This window comes from Natator depressus, chromosome 2, assembly GCF_965152275.1.
Source record: "Natator depressus isolate rNatDep1 chromosome 2, rNatDep2.hap1, whole genome shotgun sequence".
NCBI classification, from domain to species: domain Eukaryota; kingdom Metazoa; phylum Chordata; order Testudines; family Cheloniidae; genus Natator; species Natator depressus.
In genome coordinates, this window is record NC_134235.1 from 242,168,634 (window position 1) to 242,186,253 (window position 17,620).

At 38.8% G+C, this 17,620-nt stretch overlaps 1 protein-coding gene across 5 annotated transcripts in view; it reads right to left on the reverse strand.

The window, feature by feature from the left end:
• Positions 1 to 17,620, reverse strand: part of ZMYND11 (zinc finger MYND-type containing 11) — a 160,477-nt gene that overhangs the window by 26,273 nt on the left and 116,584 nt on the right. For 3 of the 5 annotated variants that reach the window (XM_074946256.1, XM_074946253.1, XM_074946254.1), the window contains 4 exons: positions 13,784 to 13,828; positions 10,765 to 10,926; positions 1,726 to 1,803; positions 1,166 to 1,258 (listed from right to left, as the gene is read on the reverse strand). In XM_074946256.1, coding sequence (XP_074802357.1) covers positions 1,166 to 1,258; positions 1,726 to 1,803; positions 10,765 to 10,926; positions 13,784 to 13,828 — 378 coding nt within the window. The remainder of the gene's footprint in view (positions 1 to 1,165; positions 1,259 to 1,725; positions 1,804 to 10,764; positions 10,927 to 13,783; positions 13,829 to 17,620) is intronic. The other 2 variants (XM_074946255.1, XM_074946257.1) reach the window with 2 other exon arrangements.

Consider the following 17,620-nt stretch of genomic DNA (forward strand, 5'->3'; position numbering starts at 1 on the left):
CTCAAAGGATTAACTTTCAAAGCCCATAACTTTAAACCATAACAGAGGTTTGCACTGAGTCACACTGTGCATTTTTCTAGTCCTGCCCAAGCTGAGCATGCTATGGCCTTCTCCACACTAGTAAAACATTCTTATCTGTGCGACTGTCAGTTGCACTGCCCTGGTGATAGCACCTATGAGAATTCTAGCGTAGACAAAATTCTGTCAATTTCTGGGATTTTTGCCAGCATCAACCAAACCTGCTCTGAGCAAATCTAGATCACATGGTGCTAAAATGCCCAAACTGCCTACTCTGGCAACTTCCACCTCTGGAGGAGTGCAACTGGTGGTAGTTTCACCAAAAAATGTTAGTGCATGTGTGATTTCATGTTTCAAGCAACACTAAATTCTATTTTATAATACTGAAAATCAAGAACCCCCAAATCTACAATTAAAAAAATAAATAAAAATATCAATAAGTAGCACAACATATCATATAATTTTAGATGCAATATTCAGTAAGATATTAATCCTTATAAGGGAAGCCCCCAACTCCTTTGATTTAATAAGTCATGAACATAATCACCTTACAGAGAAAGGATTATATATTAACCAGTATTTTAATTTTAGAAGAAATTAACATAAAAGGTGGTTCAAGTCATTCCTGCTTTTTGTGATCAACCAAAATGTTTGGCATTTTATGAATCATCATGATGTTTGGAAAGCAGATGTCTGTAACTGCTTTAACAAGAAAAAAATGGACTATTTGGTCAAATATGTTCTTATGACTTGTTTCATTTGCCATTTTACTTATTAGCCCTATTTTCAAACTTAGATGCCTAACTTTAGGGACCCAAATCCATCTTTAGGCAACTAAATAAATAGCCGGATTTTTCAGAGGTGCCGAACACCATATCTCCCCTTAAAATCAGCTGGAACTGAGGGTGCGCTGTGCCTCTGGAAATCAGGCACATTTTTAGGTGCTGATAAAAGGATTTGGGTGCCTAGCTTTAGTCACCCAAGTTTGAAATGTTTGGCTATTATGCTTATGACAGAAGCCATAGCAGAAACGAGCATGGAAAGAATTAAATAACAAGGATTAGTACTTTGGTTCATAACGTTCTGGCCTCACTTTTAAAGACAGAACAAAATTTCGCTTAGGAAATCAGAAAGTATGTGACTGTACCTCTTGTATAGTAGGAACATCAACAGCTGAGTGCACCAGCCTCCTATACATTGGGTGCTTGTTGTCCTTCCCCTTCTTGTTTAGATCGATAGACTGAAAGGACCAAGAGACAGTATGTGAAAAAGAATTATTTCACTTTACATTAATTTAAGTACTTCATATAAGGAACAGGGAGCCATACAATGGCATGCCAGAGGTGGAGAAAGGGAAAGAAGTGTTTCACCTTGATTTTGTGTCTCTGTAATATCTGAAGAGAGTCCATTCCACTGGAGGTGTGGGGTCCTTGCACAGGCTATTCCAGCCAGAAATATGAATAATCTGTATACTGGGCCATGGGCTGTACATGTTGAAACAGAAACCATTCCACAGGAGGATGTGTAAGAAGGAATGGCTCTTTCTGTCCCCTGCTCTCTTGCACACTTATGCATGGGGTGACCATAATATGCCCCTAATTGAATACAACATATTTAAAAAGGGGACATCAGAAATATTTCCCGACTCTCTACTACCCTCTCTATGCAAACCACCGCCTTGGAAAAGTGTCATTCTTTCAGACTCACCCGCTCCTTCATACGAGAGACAATGAATCGCAAGTATGTGCTCATCTCTTGCTTGCTTGTGTTTTTCTTCTTAATGCTCTGTTTAAAAAAAAAAACACAGTCAACTATTTTTTAAAAATCTGACTTAAAAAAACCACACCAGCAACCCTCTGCAGTACAAAGATTTTAAAAAGGTACATTTGCCTCAGATTAAATCATACAATTAGTTAAGGAAAATCTCTTCTTCAAAATTGGTACTGTTAATGCACAAGAGTAACAGTCAAAGCATCATGGTGATACATGAATTATGTACTTTGCTGAGGACTTCAGTTACAGAAGAATTAGGTGCTTAATTTCCATTTAGTGTGTTCTTAATGCCTCCTCAAATGCTCTCACACAAAAAAGTGCAGAATTACTTTGTCTTAATAAAATGAAGTAATGAAGAAAGGCTAGGATCAGCATAAAATTACAACGTATTATTTAATGGTCAACTTATCAGCAAGGTATTACTATCTAGCTACCGAAAGACAGGAAGAAAGCTTTAAAAAAAAAAAAGAAGCCCGTAACAGCTGCAAATGGTATGCTTACTAGGCAAGCAGAAACTGTTTAGCATGAATTAAAGTATAGTATTGTCACTACAACTATGAGTAAAGTGATAGCTCCTCTTTGCTCTTTTCCTGGCCTCCTGTAGGTCTTCTACATTTAAAGTGCAGTTCTGTGCTGAAAAGAGACTGCAAAAGCAGCAATGTGGGGTTTCATGTTTATTATCACTCAGTGATTTCCATATGATCACTTCACAAGCAAAAAGGATTTTTTTGTTTTTGTTTTTCCCTACCTCCCAACCTTGAATACTCAGCCTGGTGACTGAGTGTTAGGTTCAGTTCTTACCTTCTCATGCATTTCATTGTCACCACTATGAAGATTTAAAAGACTAAATTAGGCTCAGAGTTACATCTCTGTAACCTTCAGGTCTTCAAATTATGACACCTGTGCAAAGCATGGTCTTTAATAAGGTTTGCAAAGGTGCAACGGATTGGAACTTAGGGCTAGTCTACACTGGCAGCGCTTTAACGTGCCTTGTGTGGTTGCGGTGCACTAAAAAAACCCAGCGCTCTAAGAAAACCTCCTCAATGAGGGGCGTAGCTACCAACGCCAGCGCTGGGGCACTGTTTAGACAGGCACTTTACAGCGCTGAAACTTGCTGTGCTCAGGGGTGTGTTTTTTCACACCCCCAAGCAAGAAAGTTGCAGCACTGTTAACTGCCAGTGTAGACAAGCCCTTAGCAAATAATACTCTTTGTGATGCACAAAAAGGAACAGAATCCAATTCACACCTTCTTAGCTAAGCTGGCTCTGCAAAAGCTAACGGGAAAAATTTATAAAATCGTATTTCTCTCACTGGAGTATTAAGGGATGACTCTGAATACACCAAGGGAGCAGATCGGCACCATTTTTACATAGTTACTTTTTAAGGCCAAAACCCTTGTACTTTAAGGTTAATAAATGGATAGTATTTGAGTCTCATTTTGCCTTTACTCCTTCTGAAATGTATTGTCAGCCAACTATAGGCTTTTCTATTATGGCAAGTGCATAACCTGCTCTTCTTAGGACTTATACAATGTCCACTATATCTTTCTTAAAGCGAAGGGACCAAAGTTGGCTACAGTACTCCAGATGAAAGCATGCATACCATTGTTTAACCAGATGGATATCCTTAGAGAATTGGGCTCACATCTTTATAATACATCTCACCAGCCTAAATACTAAAGTTTTAATTGCTACTACATACTAAACATACATCTTCATTGTGCTAGCCATATCAACACTTAAGCCTTTTTCCTCACACAAGACTGCAGACATGGGATGAAATTCACCACTGTGCAGAGGGCCAGCCCTAGGCTAGTCTAGCACTCATGTCATACCTAAGCCCTATGTTCAGGACTTAAGTGGTGCATAGGCCTTTTCCTAGGCTCTGTATGGAGGTGAATTTCATCTTTAGAGCTCAACTGCATTTATTTTGTCAATGGGCATTACCGTACATATCTCCATGTTCAATTTTACCTGCTATGAGACTACCCAATCTGTTTAAATGCATCTCAACTGCTGTCTTACATAAAACATAACAGTTCTACTCCATGGAAACCTAAATGAGCATTAAAAGATAACTGTGGACTAGCTGATGTCACTTTAAGGTTTTAAATAAGCAATAGAGTGCAATGTGTGTGCTTCTAATGACACAGCCTTTGAATAGACTGAAACTCATTAGGACACAATAAAATTCACTTGCCTAGCCCAGTCTCTCTCTATATTTCCCTTCCTGACATAGTCTTGATTTCATCATCGGCAGAAAATATCCCCAAATTAATATGAATATTTTTTCATGCGTTGGTCTGCAGGACAGATTTGTAAAGAGAATATATAAGATAAATGGGTTGTAGTCTGATACCTGAGCCTTTAATAAAAGACAGTTATCTGGCTTTGCTGTTAATCACAAGTGGTGATGAAAACTACAGTACCATAATTAATTAGCCAATTTGGCCAGGATCTGTCCACTTCTCCCCAATTCCCTACACTGGTTTATTTTAGGAAAAATCTTATTCGCAGTTTTGATGTCTAAAATTCATTACTTTTGAGACTTTAAGTAATGAAAGCCAAGGAGCCAGCAAAATGACTTTTTTACCGTCGGTTTAGTCTCCTGGCTGTACAACTTCCAATCACCTCTTTAATAAACTAAATTCTAATCAAGACTTTTCTTTTACTTTTCTACAAAGATTTGCCCTTCATCAGATATTTGTTGCTCATGCTCAGTTTGGAAGCCATGTTGGGAAAAGGTGTCAATGAAAACTTATGCTTATGCTCAAATAAACTCGTTAGTTTCTAAGGTGCCACGAGTACTCCTATTCTTTTTTTGAAAGTCTTCCTATCATTTAAAAAAGCTATTACATATTCTTATGCAAACATGCAAAATTAGTACTTCTAAATACTCAAACTATTTTTAGAGTAGTCCAACTCAAGCTACTTAAAGTAAGAGGATGGATAATGTTAGATCTGGGGCCTGATTCTCAGTCATACTGAAACTCAATTACATTGCTTTGGCAGCGCAAAGGAATAGGAGTAAATTATAATCACATCCACTTTAAGGACCCTTTCACATAGACAACACAGTAAAAAGGGGTCTCAGTGTAAATGAGAATCAGACCAAGCGCTCTTTTAATCTCTCATTTTTTGGGGTGAGAAAACAATATGAATTTGTGTACTTTTGAAGTTGGAAGAGCCAGGCAGAGTGCAGTGAGGAAGTACACTCTATAAGCCTTCCCACACCTCTGCTAGTGCGAACCTTCCCTGCCTGGCAACAGACCTTCTGTTTAAGTACCAAGCTTCTCAAGAGCAGTTTATCATGGCCTGATCCAACTCCCACCTGAAGTCCAGGGGGAATCCCTACACTGGCTTCATTTGGAGTTGGATCAGGCCCTCCGTTGTGCCAATTTATGAAGTTATTTTGCTGCCATGCCACCTTGCCTTGTGATCCCATCAGACTGTAAACAGTTAGCTTTGTTAGTGTGTATGTATATACTGCATATATATGTATGTGGGAAGACTGTAGTACAGGAGGTCTCACGCAGAAGATGCATGTGCTTTGGGAGATAAAGGACCAAGGTTCTAGCCTGGCTCCTTTCTTGTGTGTCCATGAGTTATAAGTCACTTTTAAACATGGGACTTGAGTGTTTCGAAAATGCTGCTCTTTAATCTGTAAATCAGTTTATATTTGTAAAATGCTTTGGGACCCTTTGGAGTGAAGTTTAAGATCTGATGTGAGTAGGGCACACATGGCAGGGGAATGGGGGTCAGGGCTCCTGAGATCTCTTTCCAGTTCTGTCACTGATTTGGCAAGTCCCTGAACTCTGTATTACACTTAAGGCTGAGAGTATGTCACGGAGGTCCTGGATTCCGTGACTTTCCGGGACCACTGTGACTTCTGCAGCAGCTGGTGTGGCTGGCCACTGCTGGGGCAGTTTCGGGCCACCGCCCTCCTCCCTGCCCCCAGCAGCAGCAGGAATTTGGGTGCGTGTGGGAGGGGGCTCAGGTCTGGGGCGCAGGAGGGGGTAAGAGCTCTGGGCGGCACTTACCTTGGGGGGTGCTCCCCGGAAGCGGCGACATGTCCTTCCCTCTCAGCTCCTAGCTCTGTACGCTGTCTCTGCCCACAGGCACTGCCCCTACAGCTCCCATTAGCCGCGTTCCCAGCCAATCAGAGCTGCGGAGCTGGTGCTTGGGGTGGGGACAGTGCATGGAGCTAGGAGCTGAGGGAGGGACATGTCGCTGCTTCCAGGGAGCCGTGAGGAGCCGGATAGGGAGCCTGCCAGCCCTCCCACCCCCACCGGGGATCCCAGGCCACGCGCTGCCACCTGTCCCCCCCAGCAGCATCCGCGGCACCCCCAGGCTGCCCCCCTCCCCCTCCCAAAATTTAGTCAGGGGTATATAGTATGAGTCAGGAACAGGTCATGGGCCGTGAATTTTTGTTTACTGCCTGTGACCTGTCCATGACTTTTACTAAAAATACCTGTGACTAAACCATAGCCTTAATTATACTTACCCAGTGTCCTCTCCAATTGTGTTGCCTTCATGCTCCACTTGTCCAATCATTCCAACCCCTACATAGAGAATGCCTTCCATATCCTGTCAGCCTTTTAAACTCATGAGAACTCTTCTCTTCCATGATGCTCACAATAAATGAAACAATAATATTCTCCATTTTGGCTCTTCATCTCTCTTATTTTATATTAAACAAAATATCTTGAGTGACCACCATAATCTGCACAAATCAAACCTGAACAACTGAATCATTGTACTGTTGTAACCCTCATCCTTCTGTCCCTCTAACCCTCTGTACTGTGTGTGCTCCTCTACTCAACATACTATGTCTATGGGTAGATTGTTAACAATGGGGACAATCTTTCTATATATTCCATGAACTGCTTCACACTACTGAGCACTAGAATATACAGAATATAGATCACGGTAGTTTTTAGTATCTTAACCTCTCTGTGCTCATTACCCCTGTATAAAGATGCTTACCTACCTCATTGAGTGGCTGCAAGTCATAATTGTTTGAAAGCCCTTGGATGAAAGATACGAATTATAATGATGAGCTGAACAAGAATGCACTAGGATCTAGATGAAGCCAAATCTCGCCCCGGGGTGGGTGTGTGGGTGTGAAAATGGGACATGTTACTTACTGCCTTGAATCATCCTGCCTTAGTGGGCTGTAGCCCACGAAAGCTTATGCTCTGATAAATTTGTTAGTCTCTAAGGTGCCACAAGTACTCCTGTTCATCTTCTTTTCGTTTCTTAAGAAAATCTTAAATGGACATGATCACAGTTGGTAACACTCAAAAGTTGACCTGTTTTTATTTCTATTTATGAAGTCCATGCAAATCTTTGCATGCATCAGTTTTTCCAAAACAAATGATTCAGTACTTTTTCTGGTATTATTTTCTTTTTTAGTTCCCCTAATAGGTGCCAAATTAACAGCAGTGGAAAATGAAATTCTTTCTTTTATCCACCCAACAGGAAGCAACACTACTGCAATCTTCCCATGTCCCCACTGACTCACCAATCTGCCTTTATCATGTCCTGAAGGGACCATTTTGATACAGGTGAAAGACTATCTGATCTTCACACCCATTTGATAGCGTTTCTCTGTTGTTACCTATCTACCAGAAACTGGGCTGAGAGCACCAACATAAAGCAATGATTCGTCAGCAGTCAGTGACAATTTCCAGTCACTACCAACCTGGACTGGATTTGAACCTATGCCTAACTCTGTATTCTCTTACCAGTGCTGAAAGCTATGCAATATTACCCCAAATATTCACACTGGTCCTTTAAAAACAGAAGAGCCAGAAACTCAGCACTCAATGGAAGGAAAACAAATTTCAGAGCCAAGCTTCCAAAGAACTGTAATAAACATTGTGGAGGGAAAAATATTTTAAAATTATGAACAATCCTTGACAGTGTCCTTTGTAAAATGTGGCTGGAGCAAGCAGGTGGGCAAAATAAAGCTGCATCAGGGGACTGAAGTATCACACCCAGCAACCATGTGATGAACAATCCAAAGACTCGGTGACCTGGGCAGCATTACATGGGAAACCTTTTAATAAGAATGAAGTGTTCTTAGATTATTTCTCCAATATATTCTGTTTCAAAACACACTTTCCCTTCTCCTTTCTAAAGAGCTGTGAGATCCTTGGATGTGAAAGATTCTGTGCACTGGCATTAGAGTGAAATAGTATTAGACACGCATATTTTTTGTCCCAGCTAATATTTTTCTTGAATGTATACATTTACTGCTGACAATGCAAAGTAAATTCCTCTGCCCTTTCACAAGAGAGTTAAGCTCTGTTATGTCCTTTGGACATCAACCAAGGCACTCTAAACTATTATGATTTTGAGGATGCTCTCTCTCTGTCTCTTTCAAAATAAAATTAGAATAGAGAGTCACCTGCTGGAGATGGCCGTAAAATACAGAACAGCTCCCAAACCTGTGCCCAGGTGTGTGGGACTGGACAGCAATTCAAATCTCCCTCTTGCCTCCAGAGGACCCACTAGTCTACTGCTGCAGAACTGAGATGGGTGGGAAGCAAGCAAGCAGTGCTGTTGAGGGGAGGAAGTGGTATTCACACTACAAAATAGAAGTCTTTTGTGAAAGAGGCTGATAGTCACCTGTGGCCAGTGAGTGAGCTGCAAGGTCTTAGGGTCAGAAAATGAATGAATCACAAAGGCCAATAAATGTGTTCTCAAGGAAATAAAAAATGGACCAGGAAGCACAAGTGCACATCACTCATGGAAGAGAGGATGAGTTTCAAAATATTTTCTTCACGGTAAAAGTTTGTTTAAAATCATCAGCTTAAACTAATGGAATTCAAGATTCTAGGATGAAAGTAAAATTTATCTCAAAACTAGCTGCTCCATCTATTTGTATACATTGGATAGTGAACAAGATCCTCTGATGCGACAGTGGTCATATCACAGCAGATGAGAGGGAGAAGAAAATGGCTTTAAGTCATTGTACTCTCCTGGTCCACAGTTGTAACTTAAAGCAACCTCAGTCTGGAGCGGAGTTTGGGATTTGGTCCAGCATATCTAATTTTAACTGCATCTGTGAGTTATGTGTGTGTTTGTTATGTGCATCAACAGTGATTTAAAAGATCTATTTAAAAATTCCAAGGACTGTAGGATTGCTCTGGGTTGCATTCCCCTGAGTGGTGAAATTAAATGCTAAGTAAAACAGAATATATTGTCCTCTACAGGCAAATGCCACACAGGTGCCATTTTTGGGATACACTCTGTATGTTCATATGGAAAGTATTAACATGCTTTTATTTTTTATTACTCTTACTGGTCTTTCCCTCCCGCTTCCTTTCTTTCCATTTCACTCCCTTATTTGTGCTGAGTTGGTTACCTTACACTTCCAGAAGCCTGTAGCTTTCAGTCTGCCCTGACTCAATGAATCAGAAGGTGTTGCTTTTTACAATTAGCATCTGGATGACTGTCAAGTCACAAGTAAGAGAAATGTGCTTGACTTTTAAAAGAAGCAACCCTAATAACTATGTGGCCTCCAACAGCTTCTCTGCAGCATAAAGAGAGTGGGCACCCACATCTCTGGCAGCAGAGACCATCTCTGGGTTGGCTCGCTGTACAAGATCTGGTTCCAAACCTACATCTAGGGAATCTAATCTTGCTTTCAGAATCCCAATGCCACAGAGCAAATAGTAGTGTTGAATGCTTTCTGCACCAGTAGTTCCTCTTTTAAGAATTCAGATGTAGTTTTCCCTCCACTTAATTAAGGCTCAGAATGTGCCCTTTGCCCCACTCCCTGAGCGTATGCAGGAATACTAACGGTAAGGGGATGCAGCTGGCTAATTAAAGGCCAGGTGCCAATGAACAATAGCATGATTTGGCTGTTTAGTTTTGCCTAATGGCATGTAGACAACATCCCTGCCCATTCCTGTAGTGCACATAAAAACTACTCTCCTCCCACCATGCTCAAAAGGACAAAACCTTGAAAAGAAAAGTAATATGTAGAGGCTATGGGTGAAATCCTGGCCCTACTGAAGCCAATGGGAACACTCTCACTGACTTCAATAGGGCCAGCATTTCATCCCATATTTTTGAAAGCTGCCCTAGTATGTCTCTGATTTTTATAACGTATAATTTTATTCCAATAGAGTAAAAGCCTTAATAACATGATTACTAAACTGCAAACATTCACATTATGGTTTAGAAAAATACACTAAATTTAAAATGACCATCAATAAAATAAATAGCATCTTGAACAGTATTTTATATGCTCATTTCCATAATACACTGCAATCTCACATTACACTCATACATACACACTTTTCTACATACACTCCAACACAGTATACTGTATGCATTCATATAAATAAATAAAAGTTAATGGGGAAAATATAGAATTATGAAAGCTACCTAAATACCTACCTGACTATTCCATTTGGTCTTTACCAAAAGATATAGTTTTCATTTCCATTCCCTCTTCCCACAGATCATTTATCAACAATAGCAAAAGCTACCTCAGGATCTGATAAAAGTGGACAGGGTGCAATTCAAAATATTTAGTGGGCACAAAAGGGGTAGTATGGAAGATATAGAAGTTTTGTCTAAATACAGTGAAATCTTCCTATAAGGAGTTTGTAGGAAGTGCATGGATTAAATACTTCACAGCAAGATGCTTACACAGAATGAATTAACTTCTTAGCGCTGAAAACCACAGTAGCATTCAGAAATACCAGAAAGGCTTATAGTGAGGAAGCATTATATTTGTCTAAGTGTTATACAAACTTCCTTCAAAGGATCTTCAAAAAAGTAGTTATCTATATGCACAGTATTTTGGAATCTTTGTACAGGTATGCTATGTATGTATCATTGTTTCGATAGGCAATACTTAATCCATTAACCTGGCCAGACCATCTGTGCCACCTTAATGAAACTATTAATGAATATCAACCCTCTAAGCAGCACATTAAAGCTCATAGGTACTCACCCTGCAAACTGGGCACTGCCAGTGACTACTGCTGTCTCTAAGCCTGAACTCATCAGACAAACACTTGGAATGATACACACGAAAACACAGGTCACATATCAACACCTCTCCAGGCAAATGGCATTCAAAACAATACCAGTCATGATTTTCTGTTTCCCAGTCCTACAAAAAATACAAAATAATTTGGTATGATATTGTCATTATCTGCAGCAACTAAGAACAAAATTGATACTTCTTAAAGTCCAGCAGCAGTTAGACATTATAAACATTTAAAGAAGTGTACTGTACCTCATTTGTGTTTAAAAGCCAAGAATAAAAACCTATATACTAAAAGAACTTTATTAATGTAACACACTATAACTTAAACATAATATGAATACTAGCCTTTATTTCTTTTAATGTCTGGTTAGTAACACAAACCCAAATATGAGCTATGTCCCAAACTATACATTAAAAATCTCCACAATAAAAATATATTTTTTTTGGTTCTAGTCTTGTATGATATAACCTATTAACCTTTTATTTCAGATACTTAATTGTTAGACTACCCAAACACACATTTGTGATTAGCACTGGACCTTAACAAATTGCAGATCAGTGTTCTCTTTTCCCTTTCCAAAGATGTGGTTTATTTTCTAACAGAAATTACTAAAGTGTGGTGCCTAACAGTCTTCTACACTATTAGAAATGACAAGTTTTCAGTTCTAAAGTGTGAATTACAAAGCATAAATAAAATGATGAACCTATTAGTTAAACAAAAATTTCTGACGCGCCATACAATTCAGAAAGAAAAAAGTTTTATCTGCAGTGCTGGACATTACTAGGATTATTCCTGGAGTACTGCCTGGAAGACAAAAATGTGATTCTACTGATACACAGATTTGTTTTGATACATTTTTCTTGAAAATTTAGCCTCAACTGCCAAATTCTGACCTCTGATACATGTGTGTAATCCTCACTGACGTCAATGAGAGGAGCATGCATGTGACCGGAGCCAGAATTTAGCCCCAGGAGTCTACAACACTAAAATACAGACAGAATTTCTAGTGGTCCCCATTAAATGTTTACATTTGCCAATATTATCTGAAATGCAGAGTTTCCCTATACTTAGAACAGAAAATAAATTCCAAAGCTCAGATATCACTCTGATTCCTTTCAATGGCAAACACTGCACTTTTCAATTGATTTTCATTTCTTTGAAAGAATTACTCTGATTAATTCTGACCAAATGGTTTTTACTCTCATCTTATGGAGGTGGTGCTAGTATTGTCCATAAACTGTTGGAAAAGATGTTCTCACCACATCTAGTCCGACCAAGGCTGGTCCAGAGTCCTGAGAATCCTCACTTCATTTCTCCATGCCTGGGAACTACTGTCACTTTATTCCTTGCATGTGAGTGACCTCCTCCAACACAGCATTTCCACTGTTGCTGAGTAGGAGATGTTTATACAGCAAGTGGCAGTTATCATTTCCTTGTCCCTGAAGAATAACTGTATTGTCTCCATGACCCACCTGAATAGAAAACACCCTTGGACCCAAACCCAGGTCTCCTACACCCGAGAACACATAGTATTAATGCCAAAATAACAGGAAAATAGTTTTATTAACCTTCATCAAATTCTCTTTGAACTCAGAACCTTGGGGATGAAAATATTAATATGTTGTCCATACCTGTAGCTCAGGATGTAATAAGACTTTTGTCTTTTTTACTCACTGGATCTAATTTTCAGAATCTGTGGACCTCAGCTCTGATAAATTAGATTTTGCTATGATGTCTACATACAGTACACTCACTTTACCAAGCCCCTCCGAGCGAAGTATAATAGCAATACACTTCAGAGTATTTGATTTGCTACTACACTAACAAAGAGCTATCAAAATGAAACATCAATTTGGGTACATTTTCCATTTCCTATAATACTATTCCTCTTTATGTAACTTTGCAAAACTTCATCCATAGCAAGAAGACCAGCTAAGGAAGAGAGAGAATTAGCTTTTGATCAAACATTTTCCTAAATAAAAATCAAGATGACTCAAGTCCATTTGTTGTGGCTACTCATGGGAAGGTACTTTACCACAGGATTAGGTAGTTCACAATTTTGTAATGATTATTGAAAGAACTAACTATTTTAGTACATTCCAGATGTGCCATTTATGTGGAAATATACTGCCAGTTGAATGCAAGGTTTTATGACCACGGTCAAATACACTTGCTGGGAAGAAAAAGGATATGGCCAAGCCAAAAATTATGTATGACCTTAAATAAAACAGCGGCAGACCGTAGCATTCACACTATAGAGTTTTAAAAACAAATCTCTCTGTACTCTTTGTCCTTTTCATAGAAGGTATTTTCAGTTAATTGAAGTACATAAGGTGCATGTATGTATAAAATAAAAATCATTTTATGCACAATAGTCATTATTTTAAAAACAAATAAATAAAAGGCAAAATGTCCCTTGTGAAAAATACACTATTGGCTTCAACAGTCAAGTTACACAAATAAATTGTCCTCTAACAGCAGTGAAACCTCATTTTCTTCAGCTGGTTTGTATGGCAGTGAATGGAAGCAGATTCTGGCCCCCAACATATTTCCCTTGCAGGAAACTAGAGTTATCTAAATAAAGTCTGATGGCCAATGTTCTTGTCATAGCAGGTACAAGTTCTTAAAATAGAGCCAAGAACAAACATAGCTAACTCTGCATTTACAAAGTTTACCACCAGGTGTCACCACCCACTACGAAAATGACTGATTAAAGGGCCACCATTGCAACTACACATCTTGAAGTTTAACATGTGAGTAACCACTTCCAGCTGCCACAGAGAAAACAAAATGAAACTCTAAGTACAGTGTTGGCTAAATTCAGATCTGGAATTGATAAGGATGATGATGGTGTGATAAATAAAATAACTCTAAAAATAAGATGCAGTAATCTAAACTATCCTAATGAAAGAGAAATGTAGCAGAAAATAACAGAAAATATAACAGAATTTAAGACCACATAGTGCAAAAGTTGTTCACCTTGTTTTTTGCTGTTGTCCGGGAGAAAGGCTGCATACTGTAGGCCTTTCAAAATAAAAAAACAAAACATCTTGGTATCTATACTGTAATCCATCTTATTATCAGGATATACACAGTCTAGAAGTAATTCAAACATGGTGATGGGGAAATCATATAGTCACTTCTACCATCTGTTTGCATACATTTCCTCCTATAAATTTTGCATACTACCGTATCTACTAGCATTTTCATCACATTTTAGTGTGCTACCAAAAACTGTTCCATGCACTTACACTACTTTAGGAAAAAAAACAGAAAAAAACCCAAAACATAAAAACCTAAAACCCAGCAGCATGTAACCTCTGACATCTCCAAAAATGTTAGAGGAACTAAAATGCGCACTCAGATACGAATACCAAATGGGCATGGGGAAAAACATGACTGTCACATCATATAATTTACTGTACTGGTGTCAATTCTTTGGCAAATTAGGGAAATGCCTTATTTACTGTGTATTATCAACAGTTGTATTGTCATTTTATAAATAACATTCATAGTCATTTTCATCTGCTTATGAAATACAAAGTGATACAAATTCATGGGGGCCATTTGGAATGAACCAGGACTCTGCTGCAAGTACACAATTTGCCAATATTATTTTTTTCTTATGAGTAGCAAGGGAAACCTCCTGGGTCATTGCACTAACAGAAAAAGGGAATCCCCATCCAGCAGCTGCCCCACTGCTCAAGTTCACTAGTTCACTGGCACCCAGTGATTGGCCACAGCCCCCAAGAGGGAGCTGACTTGGCAGTAAAGTTACATAGCTTAGATATAACATAACATTAGCTCATTTTATTCAGCTGTTCCTTGACTTGTAGATGCATGCATTAGCAGGATAGCAAATGCATACATTGCAGGCTGTATTTAACAGGCAAAGATTGTATTATGATATGCAGAATTGGATGGGATGGTGTGGTGTTCTGTTACTCTGTTGCATTGATATTTTATATTAAAATCAGTTGAATTCTACATCATAAAGGTGACTTTGCACTGAAGTCAACAGGACCTCAGTGTGCTCAGCACCTTGAAAGGAGGCAGTTCCAGCAACATGTAGAATTTGGCACAAGGGACAACCAACCGGTGGATTCATTTTCATGTGTTTTGTCTTACATAGGCTTTGGTGTCTTTTTTAATGCAAATATATAAATTGACACCTGAACCCTAGAAAAATAACATGGGACAAAATATGATAGGCTATCCAGAACAGTTGACATTTTAAATGTAGATGAACTCAAGGGAACAGAGTGAGTCAGCGTGCAGTAGCCTTTTCTATTGAATAAAGTATATATTTGTTGTCATGGTGAGAATAACTTTCAGTCTATGAAGAAATGTTCATTATAAGGCAAATGTACATGGGAGAGAAATGCCTGTTCATTACTAAAGGAGATTTACTTAGTTATAACTGAAATAGGTAATCTGTAATTTGGATAATGTGTCAGTCTGCAGTATAATTAACATACCATTAAGTAGGAGATGTGTAGTATATATTGACAGGAAAATTATCAGTAACCAGGCATCACCACTGTAACTATTAGACAACTCCATATATTAGTGAGCGAAGAGAAACAGCAGTCATAATTACAGCAAAAAGTGTATAAAACAAAACAGTGAATTAATACAAAAGGCACAGAACTAGTATTTAGTCATAATCACTCTGGCGCTAAGCTTTTATATGAAACTGTAATAAGAAAATAAATGTGTGGTTATCCCATTCTGTAGAGATTTTTGTCGAAAGGGGTCACCTCTCCATCACACAACAAGTATATTTTATTAACATTGGTAATTTCTTACCTGTTAATTTGATTTCCCCAAATCCTTTAATGTTAACTCAGACAGCAGGTACAAGTGACTCAATCAGCAAATGGAAAGGGGGGGAGGGGGAGAAGCGAAGCTCTAATGATGAAACTTCCCTAGAAAGGGACCCTGCTGGTTGATCCTGCTCTGTTACAGACTTTCCAAGCCATACACATTATTGCTACCCCCTTTGACCCAAGCAGTTAGTAAAATTGAGGGGTCTTGCTGACTGTTTCCATTATGAAGAGAAATTGATGATGGAGTCAGGTATTTCTTTGATGCAATCCTGTTTATTTAAAAAGAACACACATAAGGTCTGTTTCCATAAACACGGTAGGAATCAAACAACAGGAGACAGTTTCTTTGCTTGCAGTTCCAACCATCTTTCCAGCCATCACTCTACCCAAAAGCTCCCTCACTTGGCTTTTCCTCGAGGTCATGCTATAAGTGCTTCTCTAGCTGTCTCTGGAGATTCCTTGCTGCCTTCTTTGTGTGCTTCTATGATGTTTCGGCTGCTTTCCTCATACACACTGCTCCCTCAACCAACATCCATTCAGCCCCTACTCCACGTAGTTCAGATTCCTGACTGGCCTTGCATGTGGCCTGAGTTTTGGATGGTAGCTCCTATTGTTTAAGCTATCTATTTCGTAAAGGAGTTTAATTGCTTTTTATTAGGGCTGTCAAGCAATTAAAAAATAATTGCGATGAATTGCGCTGTTAAACAATAATAGAATACCATTTATTTAAATATTTTTGGATGTTTTCTACATTTTCAAATATATTGATTTCAATTTCAACACAGAATACAAAGTCTACAGTGCTCACTTTATATTTATTTTTTATTATAAATATTTGCACTGTAAAACAAAAGAAATAGTATTTTTCAATTCACTTAATGCAAGTACTGTAGTGCAATCCCTTTATCGTTAAAGTTGAATTTACAAATGTAGAATTATGCACAAAAAATAACTGCATTCAAAAATAAAACAATGTCAAACTTTAGAGCCTAAAATTCCACTCAGTCCTACTTCTTGTTCAGCCAATCGCTCAAACAAACAAGTTTGTTTACATGTGCAGGAGACAATGCTGCCCGCTTCTTTTTTACACTGAAAGTGAGAACAGGCATTTGCATGGCACTGTTGTAGCCAGCGTTGCAAGATATTTACGCTCCAGAGGTGCTAAAGATTCATATGTCCCTTCATGCTTCAACCACCATTCCAGGGGACATGCATCCATGCTGGTGATGGGTTCTGCTCAATAACAATCAAAAGAAGTGCAGACCAACGCATGTTCATTTTCATCATCTGAGTCAGATGCCATCAGCAGAAGGTTGATTTTCTTTTTTGGTGGTTTGGGTTCTGTAGTTTCTGCATCAGTGTGTTGCTCTTTTAAGACTTCTGAAAGCATGCTCCGCACCTCGTCTCTCTCAAATTTTGGAAGGCACTTCAGATTCTTAAACATTCGGTCGAGTGTTGTAGCTATCTTTAGAAATCTCACATTAGTACCTTCTTTGCATTTTGTCAAAACTGCAGTGAAAGTGTTGTTAAAACGAACAACATGCTGGGTTATCATCCAAGACTGCTATAACATCAAATATATTGCAGAATATGGGTAAAACACAGAGCAGGAGACATACAATTCTCCCCCAAAGAGTTCAGTCACAAATTTAATTAGCGCATTATTTTTTTTTACAAGCGTCATCAGCATGGGAGCATGTCCTTTGGAATGGTGGCCAAAGCATGAAGGGGCATACAAATGTTTAGCATATCTGGCATGTAAATACCTTGCAATGCCAGCTACAAAATTGCCATGCAAACGCCTGTTCTCACTTTCAGGTGACATTGTAAATAAGAAGCAGGCAGCATTATGTCCCATAAATGTAAATAAACTTGTTTGTTTTATGGATTAGCTGAACAAGAAGTAGGACTGAGTGGACTTGTTCTCTAATGTTTTACATTGTTTTGGTTTTGAGTACAGTTATGTAACAAAAAAAAATATACATGT